Here is a 22,191-nt window from a genome sequence, read left to right as displayed (position 1 = left end):
ATATTCAAAATACATACACATGTATAACAAACTTTACATTTGAGTGACAAATCTTGAATAACTTACTAAATAATGCATTTATGGAAAATATTAGTTACTGATAACAAGATTGTAACCTTGTATTTAATAGATGAAAACCAAAGAAATATTAAATGATTGGTGAATGCTAAAAGATTTACAGTGATCTACTATAGTCTCATAAGGTAGAAATACTTCTGCACAATTCTTTTAAATTTAACGCGAAAACATTCATAAGAACCATTGTTTTCGACATATATTCATCCTTTCTGGTATATTTAAACAATTGCATTAATTGTGGTAAATCTTATTTGGGAGTAATATCATCTCATTGAGGTGCAGTTATTGATATAAAGATGCACCTCAACTTTATTGTTTGAAAATAGAGAAGCACCTTTGAATTCGTACCTGCAGTTATATATAGGTAAGCAAGAGGTAACCCTTTAAACAAGATATAAGTGATCATTTCAATGTAGAGATGCATCTATATTGTCCTCATAAAACACTAGAAGTATGAGACTTTGGACCCAACGGGGCATCAAAAGAGGGTGGAAACGCTCGTTGAAAAGGGGCATACCTCAACATCTAGTGTTTCCAGAGGTAGTGCCCGTCTTAAACATGTACGTATCGCCTCTGGCAACATGTATACCAAGTTTTATACGGATATTTTGAACGTTTTGTGAGCTATGGTTACGTTTCAAGTTTTTGCATGTTGTTTTTGCTGAAAATGGTTAATTACTATATACACATGTTTGTATTGTCTCCGGTATGAATCAAGTTTCAGTAGATCTCGACTTTTTTCTTCGAAAAACAACCGATTTGGAAATGCAACAGCTCGAACAACACGTGATTCAATGCTTTAATAGTTACATTTGCTGTATATTGCTTACATACACCAAAATTAACACGTTCGCCGTTTAATTACATGAATACAAACCAAAAGTGTCGCTTATTTTGCGAAAAGCATTAGGTAATAGCGACTATTCTCAAATTAAGAACATATGGAAAACATAACTATCGTCTTCGCAACAAATAACAAATGGGCCAGATACGAGTTCTGAACAACATAACTATCGTCCTCGCAACGAGTAAGGAAAAATACAATCAAATGCCCATTTCGGACTATAAATTGTTAAAATTGTCTAAAAAAATACAACCCCTGTTAACATTACAAACCAAATAAATTTAGGTCCAATGGAAGGTCATGCAGTTTCGATTAACAACACTAGACCGAAACATATTTTGTTCAAATACAGTTAAAAATATTTAGACGTTTCCCCGTCGAAGGTAGTGCCAATTATTTAGTATGAAATGGTGCATTGTGATACATTTTATATTCATATTTATACTTCGATATTGACATATTACTTATTCACTTGTACCATTTAATTTAAACAAAAATGGGAGTGGGGGCGGGATGGAGTCGCCGACTACGCTGCGCTACCGTTTTCCTAAAGCCGCTTGTAATAAATACGACGTACAGTGACCTCCTTAAATGTGCAAATGAGTTTACGTCATACATGTAATTTATTTCGAAGCACCATTCCAGACATACGTACTCACTGACGAATACAATTTCAAACGAAATGATAACACCAACAATACATCTTTACAAGATTTGTAAAATGCCCCGTCAGATGTCTCCGTTGCTGAAAAAGAGTTTCTGGACGATGTTCCCGGGAATGTCCGTCATCTCCATCCACACAGGCCACGACGCAAACGTCGAGAATATGCCGTAAAACGTCGCCGTCGTAACCGTCGTGTTTTTGGCCAGTTCTTCCCAAGGGAAGATGGCGTTGAACATGTTCACGGACCAGTTTCCGGTTCCGCCCGGCGCTCCGTCGTCCATCCCCTGCGCCCCGATCAGACCAACCACCTCAGAGGAGTATATGTCCATTGAATAGAACGAGTCCTTAGGGAACACCATGTCGACTGCCACTTCCTGTATGTACGTCACGTTGTTTACCTAAGATAAGACAAGATAAGATATTTTTGGTCGGAAAGATTACCTGTTATTGGATTACGTCTAGCAAAATGGCTTACATGTACATCGTAAAACGTTTTAGAACGTTTTTATTACAGACGATATTAACGTTGCCATGAAGTGTAACGTTTAATGTATTGACGTTCACGTTTTATAGATCAGACATCCAATCAAATAATTTCATTTTTAATTCTAAGGAAAAGCTTATAACAAGGGTAAAATGTCACCAAAAGTTGAACTAATCGCTTTTTTATTTAACAGTTTATCAAACAATTAAACACGGAGTAAAAAGATATCAAACATAATGCTTTGTTTTGCCGAAAATCGTCTGAAAACACTTTTTAAACTCGAATGAGATAACTTGCGATTGACAAGATTTTGTTTGTGATTTTAGTATTTGCGAGTTGCTACTAGGTGCTTGTTCACGAAAAATAACTGAATTTCATCGAATCTAAAAAGAATATGTTGCCAACATTACAACTGTGAACGGGAGGTAAAGCATTTATGTATTCATTTTGACTTACCCGGCCAGTGATTGGGTTCAAGAACTGCTTGAACGGCTCGTTCGTCGTGTGGTTTAACAAGTAGAAATTGCCGTCCAGCTGGAGCCGCCAGCCGCCACCTTCCGGTATGGGCTCCAGGTCCACGCCCACGTTCCCCCGCAAATTGTATAGTGGGACCGTCTGTTTCCCCGGGATCTCCGACCACGCTGTGCCGTTGAACCGGATGTTCAGTGGCCACTTGTACAAGACGTTCAGCACGCGCGGATCAACGTCATACACCATGTCCCGAACGTGTGTTGACGTGTTCACCTGCGGGATAATGATGTCAGGTAAGCCGGCCTGGCGTCTTTGGTCAATAACTTTCTTAAATACTGTCCACGAAGTTTCGTTAGGAACTTCTTCCGTGGATGGCGCTTTTAGGTACTTCGGGTAATTCTCTTTAATAATGTTCATAATATCTTCCGCCACACACGCAAGACCGTCCATGCACTTCCAGGCGAGGGTGGTATAGTACAGCTCCCCAGGGGTTGTTCCCAGCTCCATCCACGGCAGGAACTCAGACTTTCGCATCCACGTACCTGTCATCGGAAGGCTGTCGAGCGAGGACCCCGTTAGCAGCGTGTAATTAGCGAAGAAGCCAAATAGCTCCACGGAGTCGTACCTAGGATTATAAAGGACACTTTTTAGAATGTCACGGTACAATATGATACAAGGTCATACATTAACTGTATGATGATCATAGTTTGGTGCAGAATGCGATGAACTATACAGTGTCATACATAAGTTGTAGTATGACCATGGATTTGTGCAGCATGTAATGAACAATATAGTATCATAGAATTAACTATACAACGACCATGGTTTGGTGCTGAATACAATGAACAAAACAGTATCATAGAATTAACTATACAACGACCATGGTTTGGTGCTGAATACAATGAACAAAACAGTATCATAGAATTAACTACATAATGATCATGGTTTGGTGCTGAATGCAATGAACGACACAGTGTCATAGAAATAACTACAAAATGAGCATGGTTAGATGGTATATGTAAGCAAGCAGGAAATAAAGTAAGTTATTTATTATTGTGACATGTACATTACAAAAATTATATTCATAATACAAAAATAAATGATGATAACACCCGACCCATCAGGCCTCTTAAGCATTGGTACATGTATTAACATATATTAGTATGTAGGTTGCAGTGCTGTTTCTCTTTAGCATAGTGTTCTTAGTACAGGCTGTTTTTAAGTATGGATTATTTAAAATATATACTAATTATTACTAAAATACCGAACAATTAACAGCGTGTGTGTGTCTTACTTCTTTCAGTTAACTGAGGGTACATGTACTTGGTTGCATATACTTCAATATATATATTTACTATATATTTATAGTTATACTTTGTGAAAGGCATTCAATGAAAATTCATACAAGAGTTAAATAACAATCGATTGATATTTGTGGTTTGCTTGCGATGGTCAATATTGCACGAGGTCAAAGGTCTATATATATAATCACGCATATCAAAGGAGTAAAAATGTTTTTCTTCCATTTAAAACTAATAAAATGCTTATATTTTAATAAAAAATAGCACAAGTTTTCTTTAAAAAAGCAATTCAACTCGGCTGACAAACTTCACTGTTCTTTTGTATAGTAATGTTGAGGTAAAATTGCGCATGCGCACTTTGCTTTTGTGTGATACGGAAAACACAGTTTGTTATATGGAAGTTCTGCCCGAGTTCGTACCGGTTGTCAATACTTTTGCTTTATGAAGGGTGTATATTGTGGACGGAAATTTCACATAGGGAGATCAGTAAGATACTACTTATTGTACATAAACCCTTTGCGTACCAGGGGCCGGCGGAGTAGCGAGGGTAGGCGTCCGGCTGAAGCGGGTTTCGGTACTCGAGGACGATGTCGGAGTTGTATATCCGGTACGCGGGGCGGTTGTAGGGGGCGGCGAAGTTTGGTGAAGGGTCGGAGAGATGGGCGTTAACCGGGTCGTTCATGACGGTGAACACCTCGTTAGGCCTGCCGGAAATGGGGTTCATCCACACCTGGAAGAGAGGGAGAGGAAAGATATGTTTTCAGCTGCCCCAACATCACGAAAATACTTGTGATTTTTTATCTAAATCTCAACTAAATTTTCCGCATAACGATATCGCATGAAAACTTTTCATGTTGTTTCTGTGTTTAAAGGCGCGTGTTCTTACTTATAAGAACTACACATTGTTGCTTAAGGTATTAGCCGCGTAATACACACTTTTTAAAAAGCTTTAACCGACAACATAGTTATAATCACGGTACACTATGGGACTTTTATCCAAATTTTGAAGATTTTTTACCGTGAATTAAAAAAGTTATTTATGTTTCATTACACCCACTCCAAGGGCAACAAAGAGCGACAAGTAAATATTTTGCCTATATTTGAATTTTTTTCGCATTATCAGAGATTATGAAATAAACACAACAGTTTCTGGTAAAATAAACTTCAGTTAACAGAAAACTAAAGTTCAAACGAACACATTATTGATACACATGGAAAAAAATCATTTTGATTGATCTTATGATTCTTCGGAAAAGAGCAGTTTTTCGATGTTTGAAAATATATAGCAGTTTTATAAAATTCATAAAAAATAGTTAACTATAAGGCAAGCTGCTGAAATCATTTTAGATATTATCTATGATGTCTATTGAACAATTTAAAAGACAATTATGCTTAAAAATCAACCTTTTTCTTGTAAAAATTTATAAAGCTTAATTAGACTTATTCATAAAATGTACTCTTTCAAATAAATGAATTTTACTTATGATACTAACTCAGAATACAGAGTTTAAAACAAATGAGTGTACTTTTAAACTGAAATATGTGAAGAAACAAGAACACTAAGTGGGCTCGCCCCTCCAAAAATATCAGAGTGGAAGTTCTTTACTATTTTTTTTTTAATATTATAACATGTAAACAATCTCTGTGGGTAATTTGATGTCTATCTGTTTTATTTTGTCGTTGGTATTCTAACATTTAGTTTTTTTCACAATAATTCTTCACTCTTCAACAGTTGAAGTTTGCTCTGTTCCCATGCTTTGTACTTGTAGTGTGTGCACAGATGATAACTACTCAATGCTGAGTCAATGCTGATTTGGCTTTCATGCACCTTCAGGTACTTTACCCATCAAGAATGTTTAGTGCTGTAAAGGAAAAAAGTTGTACTTTAAAACCTTTCTAACTAATTAGTATAGATAATTATACTGCCATACATATACAAAATAAAATATAAACAGTTTAATATTTCTCGACATTATTTTGAAAAAACAACAACAAGCTGATACATACATGTATATCTATAAAGAAAATTATTAAATTTATCAATAAAATTCATCATCATCATCATCACCATCACCACCACCACCACCACTACCACTACCACTTGACCACCATCACCACCACCACCAACAACACTTGATTATTGAATACAGTGTGTTTATAAAAACAAAAACCAAGTCAAATATGTTTTATATGAAATACTCACATTATCTCGATCAGATGCGACTGCCTTGTGGATGGACATGGCTGTCAAATCCGCTCTCAAGGATCAAACATAGTATTTAATGCAGGCTGGAATTCTTCATAACCCAGTGTTGTTGACTAAGTAATATTCAGTCATTTTCCTGCCTGAAAGAAATTAGACTTCTGATTATCAACCAGCAGAAACTTCCACCGTAATATAAAAATGCACAAGTATTATACATTCTGCACTAATATCTGTTTTAGCCAAGAGTAAGGGTTGGTAGGCACAAATGTGTAGTTGTTGTGCATATGGTTGATAATGATTCACAACAGTATGTTTTAACGAGACCTACACCAAGCCAATGAATGTCAATAGTGTCCTAGCAGATGCGGCTTCAAGCCCCAAACCATATACAACTTTTTTTCACAGGTTAATTTTGAAAATATGCATTTTGTAAACAAATAACGGGCATGTACATGTATTGTGGTATGCTAGAAATAGGTCACGTACCAAAACACATCATTTTTAAACAAAATTTTAAGTCTAATATTTTTTAAGATAAAACAATCAATTTAAAGATTACATACTCATATCATATCTTAAACATAAGTTATGTACATAAGTACATATAAATACATGTAAAATATGAACATGCTGTCTAAACATTTAGCTTATAAAAATGATTTAAGAATTCCAAAGATAAATTAAAAAACAAACGTTTTTGAACACATCAACGTACAAAACTGCTCAAGGGTACTTACATTCAGAGCCCTTTGATACGAATATCTAAATATCCCAGTTCCATGCCGATTGTTGACAGTTCGTTTTTTCGAGAGAAAATCTTCTCTTACGCGTATATTTCACTTATAATCCATGTTTTACTGTAATGACTCAAATTGAAAGATGTATCGTAATCAACTGTCAGCGTGTACTTTTAATGTTTATTTATTTTAAACGTATATTCATGAGAAAAACATCACAATGTTTCCAAGTCCTACGATGTAGAAATTCCATTATTGACCTATGAATAGCCGGGAAATACCTTCTGTTTCTAAAAATAGCAACATCCGGTACAGGCCGAATACGCCCGATGTTCGTCGCGATCTGTTACGGCGAGTGGCGATATATGTCGATGTAACCCGATGTTTCCCGAGTTGTATTACATGGCTAATACCTTAATATTCGAAAGAAAGGTAATTCTAAAGCAAAACATTTTCTTTAGTAATAACTAATGGGTATCGAAGAAGGAGATACAGTCGAACCCCGTTGGATCGAACACCCATGGACCGGCGAAAATACCTCGAGCCTCGGAAAATTCGCACCAAACGGCAATGTCTACATTCAGAATCGGCTCTTTACATCTAGTTCGAGCCAACGAGGAATTCGAGCCAAGCGAGTTCGAGCTAATGGGGTTCGACTGTATTAGATTTTGAAGCATTTTATTATGCTGTTATTTGTCAAAATTAGTTGAGTATGGTATTGATTAATGAATTCTTACATTGTTTTTAACCGAGATCGTAAGTCAAATGGCGTTATGTATGATCTTGAATGAAGACAAAGCTTTTAAATGTTATATAACATATTTTTCTATTACATATTTTATTCTCTAAACAAAAAACAACGTTCAAATGATACCATACAAATGCGTACCAAAATAATAATGTGTTACCAGGCGTGAACAATGGTCAAATAAAACTTGTCCTTATGGCAAATGTTTTTTTGCTAGATGTTCATCCAGTTTGTTTTTTTTTAAATGGGGGCGGGTGTGACATTTATAAAAAAAAATCACCGTTGAATATGCTCTTTTTTATTGCGCAAGGGACTATATACATGTTTTTCTAAACAAACTACAAACAACATCGTAACAATTCTCCTTTTTTTACACGTGAATGTTATACATCGACCCCGTAGATATGAATAAACGTCGTTCCCGTACAGTGCCGAACCGATACGTAACTTCAGACAGAGTTCAACATTTTTATATGAGTCAATCGAATTTAACGGGGCGGTAGAAAAAAGAGGGGGCGGTCGGGGATGAAAATCTAGCAATTAATTTATAGTCGCCTGACCTGCATGATCTGTGATGTGTTCGGCTGGCGGTAGACGACGAACTCCCGGGAAAGCGACAGGAAGGTTCCGTCCGGCCGACGCTGCTTTCTATTGATGTTGTAGCCCTCGTAGTTAAATATCTTCACGATGGGCGCCCCGGGTTGCCGGAGGTACACGGAGCCGTTCAGGTAGTTCACGGCGGAAGTGTTAGTGTTCAGGGATCCCAGGACGCGTATGAAGTTTTCCAGGTCCGTGAATTCCCCGCGTAGCACGGCCATGGTGGCGAAGAGTGTCAGGGCTAATTGAGTCGCCGTAGTACAACCCTGGTGTTGAAAACTAATGAATAAATATTACTAAAGGTTTTACAAGTTATATCTTAGGCCGCCAAATACTTTTTGAACACTCCCCACGCGCCATCACTGAAAGGTGGGCGGCTGTGATAGCATTACGCCGTAAGTGAAAAATAATTTAAATATTACGGTGTATGTTTTTATTATTATTTCAGGTGAAGGGAAGCAAGGACGCACACGAAGTCTGTCTAGGTCCGTGAATTCCCCTTGCAACAACCATAGTTGCACAAAAGGAAAGAGCTAATGCAGCCTGGTTGTGAAATGTTAAAATGTTACGGAGGGTCCCACCGGTTCAGGGATTTCAGGGCGCGCATGGCATAGGCAAGGTCCGAACATTCTCTTGGCGCCATTGCCGTAAGGTTGGCGGCTGTGAAGGTTAAGCCCTGTCAGTGAAAAATAATTTGAATGTTGCGGAAGTATTAATATTATTACATGTATTATTATTATTATTATTATTATTATTATTATTATTATTATTATTATTATTATTATTATTATCAACATCATTACCGTTATTATTATTATTATTATTAGTAGTAGTAGTAGTAGTAGTAGTAGTAGTAGTAGTAGTAGTAGTAGTAGTAGTAGTAGTAGTATTTGTAGTTCTATAATCAAATTATTATTATTATTATTATTATTATTATTATTATTATTATTATTATTATTATTATTATTATTACTATTTCTACCTGCTGGTAAAGAAGGATTTTAATCTACATTTAACATAGATTCGATATTCGGATTTAAACCTATATATAATAGGGAATGTTAATTTACATTCATTGCGTAATACTTGGGGTGGTAATCCATATTTAACTTAAATTCATCTTATGGCCTTACTTCATTGACTTCATTCACTCTATCGGTCAGTTAATAATAACGAGTAATCCGATTAGCTACATCGTTCTTAGATCCAATTAAGACCAATATTAAATACCAGCCCAGAGCTAGCTTGGTCGCCGTAGTTCAGACCAGCTGGTGGATGATAAGTAATTTAAATCTATAAATAACAATGAAAGTTAATTTAGATTCTGTGTGCTAGACCACAACTACTTTGGTCGTGGTTCAGACCAGGCCCCAATTTCACGAAAATACTTAAGTCAAATCTCAATCTTAATCTTAACTCATTTTTCCACATTACACTATGACATTATCAAAAATTATTAATGTTTTACTATTTTTAAAAGCACATTTCTCACGCGCATTATGTTGATTATCATGATTGCTTAATATTCTAAAAATAATATATTTCTACAGCACAAAATGTATTTGAGTAAAACTGAAAAATAATAAATTCGACTCATGTACAATTTTTGCTCTCAATTTCTTTTTCTAAAAAATTATTGACCAATTTAAAAAAAGTAAAACATTTACAATTTTGAATATGACGCCGTTATTTGATAAAAAGAGTTGAGACTGAGACTGAGATTTGACTTGAGTATTTTCGTGATATTGGGGTCAGAGCCAGTTGGGTTGCCGTGGTCCAGCTAGTGGGGAATAAATAATTAGGAGTATATATAACAGGGAATGTAGATTCAGTGCGCTAGACCAGAGCTAGTTGGGTCGCCGTGGCCCAGCTGGTGGGAAATAGATAATTTGAAATGCATATATAACAGGGAATGTAGATTCAGTGCGCTAGACCAGAGCTAGTTGGGTCGCCGTGGCCCAGCTGGTGGGAAATAGATAATTTGAAATGCATATATAACAGGGAATGTAGATTCAGTGCGCTAGACCAGAGCTAGTTGGGTCGCTATGGTCCAGCTGGAGGGAGATAAATAATATGAAATGTATATATAACGAGAAATGTAGATTTAGTGCGCTCGACCAGAGCTAGTTGGGTCTCCGTGGTCCAGCTGGTGGGAAATAAATAATATGAAATGTATATATGACAGGGAATGTAGTATTCAGTGCGCTAGACCAGAGCTAGCTGGGTCGCCATGGTCCAGCTGGTGGGAAATAAATAATATGAAACGTATATATGACAGGGAATGTAGATTCAGTGCGCTAGACCAGAGCTAGTTGGGTCGCTATGGTCCAGCTGGTGGGGAATAAATAATATGAAATGTATATATAACATGGAATGTAGATTCAGTGCGCTAGACCAATGCAAGTTGGGTCGCCGTGGCCCAGCTGGTGGGAAATAAATAATGTGAAACGTATGTATGACAGGGAATGTAGATGCAGTGCGCTAGACCAGTGCAAGTTGGGTCGCCGTGGCCCAGCTGGTGGGAAATAAATAATGTGAAACGTATGTATGACAGGGAATGTAGATTCAGTGCGCTAGACCAGTGCAAGTTGGGTCTCCGTGGTCCAGCTAGTGGGAAATAAATAATGTGAAACGTATATATGACAGGGAATGTAGATTCAGTGCGCTAGACCAGTGCAAGTTGGGTCTCCGTGGTCCAGCTAGTGGGAAATAGATAATGTGAAACGTATATATGACAGGGAATGTAGATTCAGTGCGCTAGACCAGTGCACGTTGGGTCTCCGTGATCCAGCTGGTGGGAGATAAATAATATGAAATGTATATATGACAGGGAAGGTAGATGCCGTGCGCTAGACCAGTGCTAGTTGGGTCGCCGTGGTCCAGCTGGTGGGAAATAAATAATTTGAAATGTATATATATATGACAGGGAAGGTAGATGCAGTGCGCTAGACCAGTGCAGGTTGGGTCGCCGTGGTACAGCCTAGCTGGTGGGAAATAAATATTTTTTAATATATATGTACATATACATATAATTATGTAAAATGTTTAAAAACAATAAAAATCATTCTTAAGCAGCTCAAAACCGATCCTAGAGATTATGAAAATATAAATATGCATATAAATATAAAACAAACAGCAGCGTTCAAAGGTTGTTTTTTGTTTATTTTAAACGTGGACTTCGTAATTTTTAAATCCAATATTTAGATAGATACAATGCAGAACACGTGTTCATGATTTGAACATACCCACAGTCGCTAACGTTTGCAAGCTGCAAGCGGGGAACCAACTCACACACGTTAGCTAATGTGAGCGACGGTTCTTACATAAGCAAACTGTTTTGTTCACTACAAGCGGGGAACCAACTCGCACACAATAGCTATCGTGAGCGACTGTTAGCATTAACTGCACACAAACTGTGTAAACATATCGTAAATGTTAAACTGCTCTGGTAAATGGTCGATCAGGTTAGAAAATCGTTTGTTTTTCTTCTCCTCTTATATCTTATGGCATATACATCAAAGCGGGGAATCAAAACGCTAAAAAATATTGTTTTGAATGAACATAGAGCTATATTTGCATTCATATTTACAAGCCATACGATTGACTAATATTCGCAATAATAATATTATTATTAAAATGTAGCATAAATAACAATATAATAATTATAGAAAAATCACTTACCATAATTTAGCCAAATAGGACAGACTTTGTTCTAATTAAGTATTAAACTTAACAGCCAGATAAGAAATTATCTTTAAGGGGCTCAAAATTTATCTCAGACTCGTTTTGTTTACGTTGATACGGAGATAATATTGATTTGAGTGTAATGACCGTATTCGTAAACATGAGATGTGAGTTATGTATCTTTTGAAGTCACGTACAAAATGAATAGATAAACAAAAAAACCCATATAATATGAAGGGATGGTTGGGTGTATGTTAAAAGGATGGATGAAAGAATGAAAGGATGGCCATATGAATGATGGATTTATGGATGATCGATTGGATGGATGAACAGATGAATCAGTGAATGCAAAATTAAAATAAAATTAAATAAAATAAGATAAAATAAACTGAATGAATGAATGAATGAATGAATGAATGAATGAATGAATGAATGAATGAATGAATGAATGAATGAATAAGTGAATGATTGAATGATTGAGTGATCGATCGAATGAGTGAGTGAATGATTGATCGAGTGAGTGAGTATGTGATCGAGTGAGTGAATGAGTGAGTGAATGATTGATCGAGTGAGTGAGTATGTGATCGAGTGAGTGAGTGAGTAAGTGAGTGAGTGAGTGAGTGAGTGAGTGAGTGAGTGAGCGAGCGAGCGAGCGAGCGAGCGAGCGGGCGGGCGGGTGGGCTAGCGGGCGGGCGGACATCAGGCGGACTCCGGGCGGACGGACGGATAAATATAAATAAATAAAATACATTAATTAATTAATTAATTAATTAATTAAACATATCTTTAAAAAAAGAAAATAATGAACCAAAAATAAATAAATAATGAATTAAATGGATATATAAATAAAGAAATGGATAAACAATACTTAAATAATATATAAAAAAAAAAATGAAAATAAAATATTGACGCCTTACAAAAAAGGTCAAGCAAACTCTTACAATAATATGGTCAAATCTAAGGCATCAAGAATCTTTTTTTTTCGGAACGGTTATCCGCATACTTTTCCATTAAATGTATTTAATCTACGAAATAGTGTTAAAATGGAACTAGATGTTACCAAATAAATTAAATTGTCTCATTTATTTGCCGAGAAAGCAGCAAACCAGGTGATATACTTGATCCGCTTTTTCTGTAAATATATGAAACGCTTACATTGAGCCGTATTGCTGCGACGACGTGTTTGGGTAGGTTATAATTTAGTGGTCAAACGCATTCAGATTATCCTGCCGCTGCTAATAATGATGGTGGTGATGCTGCTCAAGTTGTTACCGCTTCTTCTTCTGCTGCTGCTGCTGCTGGTGCAGCTGCAAGTTATATTCTGACCAAAATATTCTGGTGCTGATCCTGATGTCGTTGTTGCTGTTGTTGGCGTTGTTGTTGTTGTTGTTGTTGTGTTTTAGAAGGAAATAACTAAGTGGTCAATCGCTTTTTATCAGATTTAATCTAACCGACATATCCTGCTGATGCTGCTGATGATGATGGGGATGTTGCTCAAGTTGTAGCCGTTTCTGCTGCAAGAAGCATACCCGAAAGACTCTGTTGTTGTTGCTGTTGCTGCTTCTACTACTACTACTACTACTACTACTACTACTACTACTACTACTACTACTACTACTACTACTACTACTACTACTTCTACTACTACTGTTGTTGTTGTTGTTGTTGTTACCGCTAGCTTTAGTCTGACCGAGATGCCTTGCTGCTGGTAGTGCTGGTGTTGCTGCCTCTGCTTCTGTAGTTACTGCTGCGAACTTCATTCTTACCGAGATTTCCTACTGGGGATGGTGTTATTGTTGTGTATATTACAGCTGCTGCGAAATAACGGAAATAACCTCCTGCTCGCGCTGTTGTTGCTGCTCTTGTTATTGGTAATGTTTTTGCTATTTTACTGCTGCAGATGCTGCGAACTCTAGTGCAACCCAACTACCCTGCTGCTGGTGGTGGTGCTAATACAGCTACTGTTGTTGTTGTTACTGCTGCTGCTATTGTAAGTGCTACGAGCGCTAGTTTGACCTGTCGCTAGCTGTTGTCCGAATGAATCACCATGCAGCTTGGGCAGGTTGTGGCGCTGCTGTTACTTTGTTGTTGTTGTTGTTGTTTTTGTTGTGGTTGTTGTTTTTGTTGTAGTAGTTATTAATAATTATTTTTAATATTATTATTTTTTATCATTATTATTATCATTGTTGTTGTTGTTGTTGTTGTCGTCGTCGTCGTTGTTGATGTTATTATTGTTGTTGTTGTCCTGTTTTTTGTGCTGTTTTTCTTGCTGCTTCAGATGATCATGGAAAAGGCAAAAATGGTATAGAAATTGCGCAATTAGCATACTATGTATTAATCAATTATGTTCCGTTCAGTTCTAATAGATTGTAAGACGGGTCAATATGACGTTGTCTTTCTTTCAAATACACAATGCCTAAGTCACATACCCTACATGGAGTTCCCGCCAGTGTCACTTATCTGTACACTAGGCCCGCCATGTTATTTGTTTACTGAGAAGTATTTGCCAGCGTTTTCCCCAATATCGGCATTCAAGAACTCTCCTATTATTTCATTAAGCATGCATTTCTCTGAGACACCGATGGACAAGTTGTTTTGACGTCATCGATATTTTCAATCTCATGCAAACGTAGCTCGTAGTTGATTGGCTAATCGATTCACTAGTCAGTGTTCTGGAACGCCCCTGTAATTAATTATCCAATCACATTGAAGATGTTTCGGAGAAAACATGGACGGAGCGTTATTAAACAGTAAGCAAGCTTTTATTTGGCTTTTCTGGAAATATAACAATTTTTTAATAAATGACTGATAATTATCTGAGGAGATGTTCACACGCATGTTGACGCCAATTTTTACAGGAAAATCACGATAGCTTGTCGCGGCTGCTCCCGGATATTCTTCATTCCAGCACTGTCACGGAACAACGTGGAAAGCGGACCCTGCAGAATTCCTTAACTTTAACAGCGAACATATCTTTAACAGAAAGTGTTACAAGACGCCAGTGAAAAATATTTGTTTTATTTCTTTGATTATTGCTCTTATTTACTAACTAAGGTTTTTACCTTTTTTGGTTAAATAACTAGTTTTAGCAACAAAGTAAATAATGGAAGGATTAACTAACTTTGTTTCTAAGTCTTTCGAAGAGAAGCAGAGTGTGTCATCCAGCGAAACAACGGCTGATAAGCCCATGAAGCCAGCTAGCTCTAAACAAAAAGACACCGCTATCGCGAGTCCAGAGGGCATTGCGTCCTCCCCGGATACCGCACGTGCACCGGATGATGACGTACCGCGTGATTTGAGCGTAGTTAAGATTGACGTCTGCTCCAGCCGTCCGGAAACGCCGACAGAAGAGAGCGCCGGATACGAGTCAGGTAATGTAAAACACTGATCATTTTTACGCAAATTTCTTTGAGATTACTGGTAAATCAATTGACGAACACATATCCTTTACTTATGGTATCTTATACTATTAAACGGTTTCTAAATTAATAAATAAAAGACATCTGATTACGATTATATAAAAAGATTATAAACGAACTTCTTTTGAAAATATTGTACGATATCTTCTATCTTCATTCATTTTCAAACGCCGTTTAAACTTTAATATGGATGAATATGTCATGGAACGTGCATTCTAACAAAGTAAATGGGTTTTTTTTCGGAGCGGTCTATTTGTAAAATAGTTATTAAAAAAACAAAAACATATATTGTGATAAAGATTTCGCTATGTAAACGGTATACATAAACATCAAGCAAAAATAGAACGCTATGAATTATTGTTAAAATACTCAATACGTCCGTTTAATTTCAAATGTAATAAAGTTTAATCTTCGCTTTATTTATGGCTGTAGGAAAAAAATGTCCTGGGGAAAATTCTCTCGGGAAAAAAGACGGACGCTTTTTAAACTGTCTTTTAGGTTGGTTCTGAGTAGAAATATCCTAAAATGTAATAAAATTATATACACTTAATTCGATACATATGGTAATTAAGTAAATACCACATGGGCGAAGGTCGATTTTATCCACCTAATCTAAAATTGTGTGTGTGTGTGTGTGTGTGTGTGTGTGTGCGTGCGTGCGTGCGTGCGTGCGTGCGTGTGTGTGTGTGTTTTGTCCGGGGAATTATTGTCCGCATCCACTAATTAAACTGCTTTCAATGTACGTATAATTTAAAAAAAAATTTTTTATCCAAGTCTAATATAATGAAAGCTATTGGCGGTCTTAATAATTCCAACTTGACACTGTATAATTCTATAGGAACTTTGAATGAAGAAAAGAAACGTCAACGCTTATTAGCACAGTACCAACAATCTGTGACAATAAATGACTGATCATTTCGTCAGCCATGTCATATTTTATTATGTCAAAGAAATATTTCCCGATAAAGAAATGCAACCTTTGATTTATTTTTTTACATTTCAGAAATAATTCTTGCATTTTCTTTAAACATTATCGGTACATTTCACGTTTACATTATATCATTTCGATTGTTAATAGTACTCAGTTTTTAATATATATATATTAAATTATTAATAATATGTATTACCATTGACCCGTAGCATCCTATATGCCATGTAGGCCGCGAGCAATTAAAAAAAAATAATGCCAGACATATATAACAGGTTTAGAAGAAAAATTATAAGAAAACCGTAAACTTGTATATATATATATATATTAACCGGTAAGAAATATATGCCAAAACGCATCTCTACCAATATCGTTGAAAAAATAATACACGGGACTTGCCCTCTAACCAACAGTAAAATCGGCCTTCATATCATTTTTACGTTCCCGATAATATAATGTTATAACCTTTCGTCAACTCAATAATGACTTAGTGATATCAAATATTTTATAACGAAAACCCTATCACCATTCTGTCAATAATACTTGGCACAAGTATCGTCCATGGCTGAGAGTGTAAAATAGGTTCATCCCAACCCAAGTGTAGGGTGTTTTGCGGGAACGAGGTTTACCGAGTTTCCGAAGAACAGCCTGCACGAGGGCTGGGATACACTTGCCCTACACGAGTCGCCATGGTATATGACTTTTGACCCACCTCAGTTAAACAAAATATAGTAAAAATGTATTTTTTTATCTTTGGCTGTTGGCAAGATAAGGATTTACAGCGTGGCCAAATATTTGGATATACTTTTCCGGGGTTGGAGAAATGATGTTAAAGAAACTCGTTCACGTTTAATATGGTCGTTGCAGATTCGAATCCCCGCCTAACCAAATACTAATCGTCTTCCGGGAGGGAGGTTAAATAGTGGTCCCGTGGGACCAGTGCTATACACTGGTGCACGTTAAAGAACCAGGGTAGCTCTAACCAGGGTTACATTCTGTCTGTGCACTATGCTCCAAAAACCTAAACGACTAACAATCTTATCGGAGCACTTGCCGAATGGGTAATGCCCAAGTGCGAGTATGGATAATCTTACACACCACCACCACCTGTCAATCCAGGGGTTGCAGGTTCGATTCCTATCCGCACTACTAAACAAATACTAATCTTCTTCCGGGAGGGACGTTAAATGGCGGTCCCTTGGGACTAGTGCTTTACACTCGTGCACGTTAAAGAACTAGGGTAGCTCTAACCAGAGTTACATTATGTCCGTGCACTTTGCACCAAAAACCTAAAATGACTAACAATCTTATCAGCATTCGGAACTCCTCGGCAAACCGTCCATATGCATCCGAGGTTGTTTTCGATAAAAATGGCCGAGGAGCTCCGAATGTCTCATCGGAGCACTCGCCGAATGATCCTTGCCCGAGTGCGAATATTAATAAGCCTTTACGCCAAAAATTATACGGACAGACATCGAAAGAAATAATTTCGTGTTAAATTTAGACAAACTGCTTATTTCAATGACAAAGCATCATGAAAGGTTCAAATATATGAATATATATATTCATTTGATAATATATTTTTAATAATGTGAAATGAAATACCCTATTCTGCCGAATAATCGTAAGTTGCTATTGAAAATTGAATTAGGCCAATATAAATTAATTGGTAGATTTTCCTCCAAATTATTCTTTTAAATGAGGGATTGGAGACATTTTTATTTATTTTTATTTTTCTTAGATGACTTTTTCATTGTGTTATATGTGTCCATGCTCTTTCTTATTACACAAGGGACTATACACATGCGTTTAAGACGAGCTATGAACACGATCGTAACACATCGACACCGTGTCGTAGGAATGAATAAACGCCGTCCTTGGACGGTACTGGACCGATACGCCAATACTGGCCCTAGTTCAACATATTCATTTGAGTCAATAAATTTTAAGGGGCGGCGGAAAAAAAGGGGGGCGGGCGGGGATGAAAATTTAGCAATTAATTTAAAGTCGCCTTGGTTTCCACTTCTATTTACAAAATTACCTTTTAAATCAGTACACGCTAGTTGCCGAATGTTTTTTTCCTAAAATTAAGTAGACATTAAATTTCAAGAAAGATCCTAGTGCAATCTAATTCAATTATGCAGAAAATTACCACACATGAACTAAAAGTGTCATTTGATATTTTATTTTGCGCGAAAAAAGAAAGTACGATAACTGAGGTCAAACTTGTGACATTCGTTATTTGTGATCGCGCGATCCGACAAGCAACGCCGTTCTTAGATCCAATAAGGACTAATATTAAATACCATCGCTGAACACAAGAAATACTTTAATCTGTTTCTTATGTGTATACCTCCCATCAAGTGTCGAAATCCATACGATGTAATAGTCTTGATAAACTAACTTTCAGTTTACAATGTGAGTATACCACGAGATAAATTGCGTAAATCACTAAAGTTTCTGAGAGTAAAGACCGTAAGCTTAACTGCTTAATTGAAATTATATGCGATCTACTTGCAGCGTAGTTAAATGCAACGAATTTTGACACTGTAAACCGTCTATATACGTCTAATGTTGTTTTCGATGGAAAATGGCCGAGGAGTTCCGATCAGTACACTTGTCAGATTGTGGACAAATACCGTATTTGTGTGTTCATTTTACATGGCATGGTTTACCGTAGCTGTCGGATTAGGCACTGTGGTTCAATACTATGAAATGAAAGGTTCTGTGAGAATTGGGTTTCCTTCTTAAGCTAATGAGAACAATATATGCGTTGCCCTGATAGCTCAGCGGTGGCGGACCCGTGGTATAGTGGTTACATACTTGACTGTCAATCCAGGGGTTGCTGGTTCGATTCCCCGCCGCACCACTGCAGAAATACTAATCGTCTTCCTGAAGGGACGTCAAATCAGGGTCCCGTGTGACAGTGTAATACACTGGCGCACGTTGACGAACCAGGGAAGCTCTAACCAGGGTTACATTCTGTCTGTGCACTATGCTCCAAAAACATAAAATGATTAAGAATATTATCGGAGCACTCGCCGAATTGCCAAGGGCCGATTGCGACTATAAATAAGATTACACACCCCACCTCAGTGGTAGCGGAAGGTCTAGGGTTCAAACCCGGGCCGCGTCAAGCCGAAGAACGTTGAATATGGTACCAGTAGCCCCTCCCCAAGCGCTCGGTATTTAAAGGGTAGTACTGGGGAAAACGGTGTACTCAGTACTGGATCAACCCCAAAAAATCGTATTCCGTGTATCTGTACTTTACACCGAGCACATCAAAGAATCAAAAGGTCTCTTCGCTAGGGTACCGCATCCGGATCTCTTGTATCTCACCCTGTTTCTTCAAGTCTGCCAATGTCTGGATTGACTGCAAATTGCTGTCACTTATATCTCATGTCACTTACGAGATTAATAAAGTCGTGATTGCGTCACGGCGGGGTAAAGCAATAATGCAGCCAATGGGCGCGGGCAGACCTGGATAAACTTAAACAAACAAAAAACAAAAAAACAACAGTGTATTCATAATTTGTAATGTTATCCGCACAAGGTCAAGGATCATAATTGCGGCACACAACATGAGGCACCGATACAATGTTCGTAAATTTATTTGTTTGAAAGTCTTCGGCAATAAATTATAGCCATTGCTTAAAATTATATAGCTGGGCTGGTATGTAATATTGGTCTTAAGTAAAACTAAGAACGATGTAGCTAATCGGATAACTTGTTATTAATAACTGACAAATAGAGAGAATAAAGTCAATGATGTATGACCATCAGATTAACTTAAGTTAAATATTGAATACCAGCCCTGGATAAATGTACTATGAGGTCCTAAAATATTGGAATCTGTAATGCATTGAATACAGCTAAACCATGAGACAGTCCTCACACATTGAAACAAAATTGAGGTTGTATATTTCAATGACACTTGAAAAGGATAAATATGGAAAAAAGTAGTCCACACATATATTTATGTTCGAGAAAATAGAAAAGATATACTATATAATAAAATTATTTATATCAAAAATGTTATAAATGAAATTTATTTTTAATGCCAACCGCTGACAAGCATAATATCACCCTAAGTGAACGATATCACCCATGGCAAGAACGATATCACCCCTGGCATGAGCGATATCACCCATGGTGTGCACGATATCACCCCTGATATTCACGATATCACCCCTGATATGCACGATATTCCCTGATACGCACGATATTAACCCTGACATGAACAATATCACCCCTGATATACACGATGTCACCACTGACATGAACAATATCACCCTGACATGCACTATATCAACCCTGATATGAACGATATCACCTCTGATATGTACGATATCACCCCTAACATGAACGATATCATACCCCTGATATGCACGAAATTACTGAAAGCACTTACGTGTACACTAGAACCTACGGCGTGTACAATATCACCACCGGCGTGTACAATATCACCACTGACATGTACAATATCACCAACAGCGTGTACAATATCACCGACGGCGTGTACAATATCACCACCGGCGTGTACAATATCACCAACGGTTTGTACAATATCACCACCGGCGTGTACAATATCACCAACGGCTTGTACAATATCACCACCGGCGTGTATAATACCACCATCGGCGTGTACAATATCACCATCGGCGTGTACAATATCACCAACGGCTTGTACAAAATCAAAAATGTTAGAATGGAATGATGAATAACTCTTTAAGTTGTATAAACAGGTAGTTCTAAGTCTCATTAAATGAAAGAGCTTGAAAAGCCGATACCAGGGAGATAGTGGTCTAGTTGTATAGGTGTCCGCCTCACACTCAAGAGGTCGTGGTTCGGTCCCCACCAGGGTGATAGTGGTCTAGTGGTAAAGGTGTCCACCTCTCATCCAAGAGGTCGTGGTTCGGTCCCCACCAGGGTGATAGTGGTCTAGTGGTAAAGGTGTCCACCTCTCATCCAAGAGGTCGTGGTTCGGTCCCCACCAGAGAGATAGTGGTCTAGTTGTATAGGTGTCCACCTCTCACCCAAGAGGTCGTGGTTCGGTCCCCACCAGGGTGATAGTGGTCTAGTGGTAAAGGTGTCCACCTCTCACCCAAGAGGTCGTGGTTCGGTCCCCACCAGGGTGAGAGAGGTCTAGTGGTATAGGTGTCCGCCTCACACTCAAGAGGTCGTGGTTCGGTCCCCACCAGGGTGATAGTGGTCTAGTGGTAAAGGTGTCCACCTCTCATCCAAGAGGTCGTGGTTCGGTCCCCACCAGGGTGATAGTGGTCTAGTGGTAAAGGTGTCCACCTCTCATCCAAGAGGTCGTGGTTCGGTCCCCACCAGGGTGATAGTGGTATAGTTGTATAGGTGTCCACCTCTCATCCAAGAGGTTGTGGTTCGGTCCCCACCAGGGTGAGAGAGGTCTAGTGGTATAGGTGTCCGCCTCACACTCAAGAGGTCGTGGTTCGGTCCCCACCAGGGTGAGAGTGGTCGAGTGGTAAAGGTGTCCACCTCTCATCCAAGAGGTTGTGGTTCGGTCCCCACCAGGGTGAGAGAGGTCTAGTGGTATAGGTGTCCACCTCTCACCCAAGAGGTCGTGGATCGGTCCCCACCAGGGTGAGAAAGGTCTAGTGGTATAGGTGTCCGCCTCTTACCCAAGAGGTTGTGGTTCGATCCCCACTACGGTGAGAGAGGTCTAGTGGTATAGGTGTCCACCACTCATCCAAGAGGTCGTGTTTCGATCCCCACTAGGGTGAGAGTTGTCACCAAAGAGGTCGTGGTTCGGTCCCCACCAGGGTGATAGTGGTAAAGTGGTATAGGTGTCTGCATCTCACCCAAGAGGTCGTGGTTCGGTCCCCACTAGGTTCAGAGAGGTCTATTGGTATAGGTGTCTAAGTCTCACCCAAGAGGTCGTGGTTCGGTCCCCACCAGGGTGATAGTGGTCTAGTGGTATAGGTGTCCGCCTCTCACCCAAGAGGTTGTGGTTCGGTCCCAACTAGGTTGAGAGAGGTCTAGTGGTAAAGGTGTCCACCTCTC

The 22,191-nt window shown here is 38.2% G+C and overlaps 2 protein-coding genes across 2 annotated transcripts in view; one reads left to right on the top strand and one right to left on the bottom strand.

The window, feature by feature from the left end:
- Window positions 1-871: 871 nt before the first annotated feature.
- LOC128220427 (uncharacterized) lies at window positions 872-11,849 on the bottom strand. The gene is made up of 5 exons (XM_052928807.1): window positions 11,812-11,849; window positions 8,094-8,396; window positions 4,367-4,572; window positions 2,527-3,166; window positions 872-1,984 (listed from the first exon to the last, which is right to left on the bottom strand). The coding sequence occupies exons 1-5, from the start codon at window positions 11,812-11,814 to the stop codon at window positions 1,652-1,654; spliced, it is 1,485 nt and encodes a 494-aa protein (XP_052784767.1). The 5' UTR covers window positions 11,815-11,849; the 3' UTR covers window positions 872-1,651.
- A 3,068-nt stretch (window positions 11,850-14,917) lies between these two features.
- LOC128219324 (short stature homeobox protein 2-like) overlaps window positions 14,918-22,191 on the top strand; it is a 35,693-nt gene continuing 28,419 nt past the window's right edge. The window contains exon 1 of the mRNA XM_052927132.1: window positions 14,918-15,185. Within this exon, the coding sequence (XP_052783092.1) occupies window positions 14,918-15,185 (268 nt within the window). The remainder of the gene's footprint in view (window positions 15,186-22,191) is intronic.

Source organism: Mya arenaria, chromosome 15 (assembly GCF_026914265.1).
Source record: "Mya arenaria isolate MELC-2E11 chromosome 15, ASM2691426v1".
Lineage (NCBI taxonomy): Eukaryota > Metazoa > Mollusca > Bivalvia > Myida > Myidae > Mya > Mya arenaria.
Note: the sequence above shows the minus strand (reverse complement) of the source record. Positions and strands in the feature narration are given on the sequence as shown.

Bases quoted from the DNA above. Each gene is read 5' to 3' on its own strand.
- LOC128220427 (XM_052928807.1), bottom strand. The intron at 4,573-8,093 runs GTCAGGCGACTA...CCTCTCTTCCAG, and splicing joins ACACATCACAGATCATGCAG to GTGTGGATGAACCCCATTTC. The intron at 3,167-4,366 runs GTACGCAAAGGG...TTATAATCCTAG, and splicing joins CGCTACTCCGCCGGCCCCTG to GTACGACTCCGTGGAGCTAT.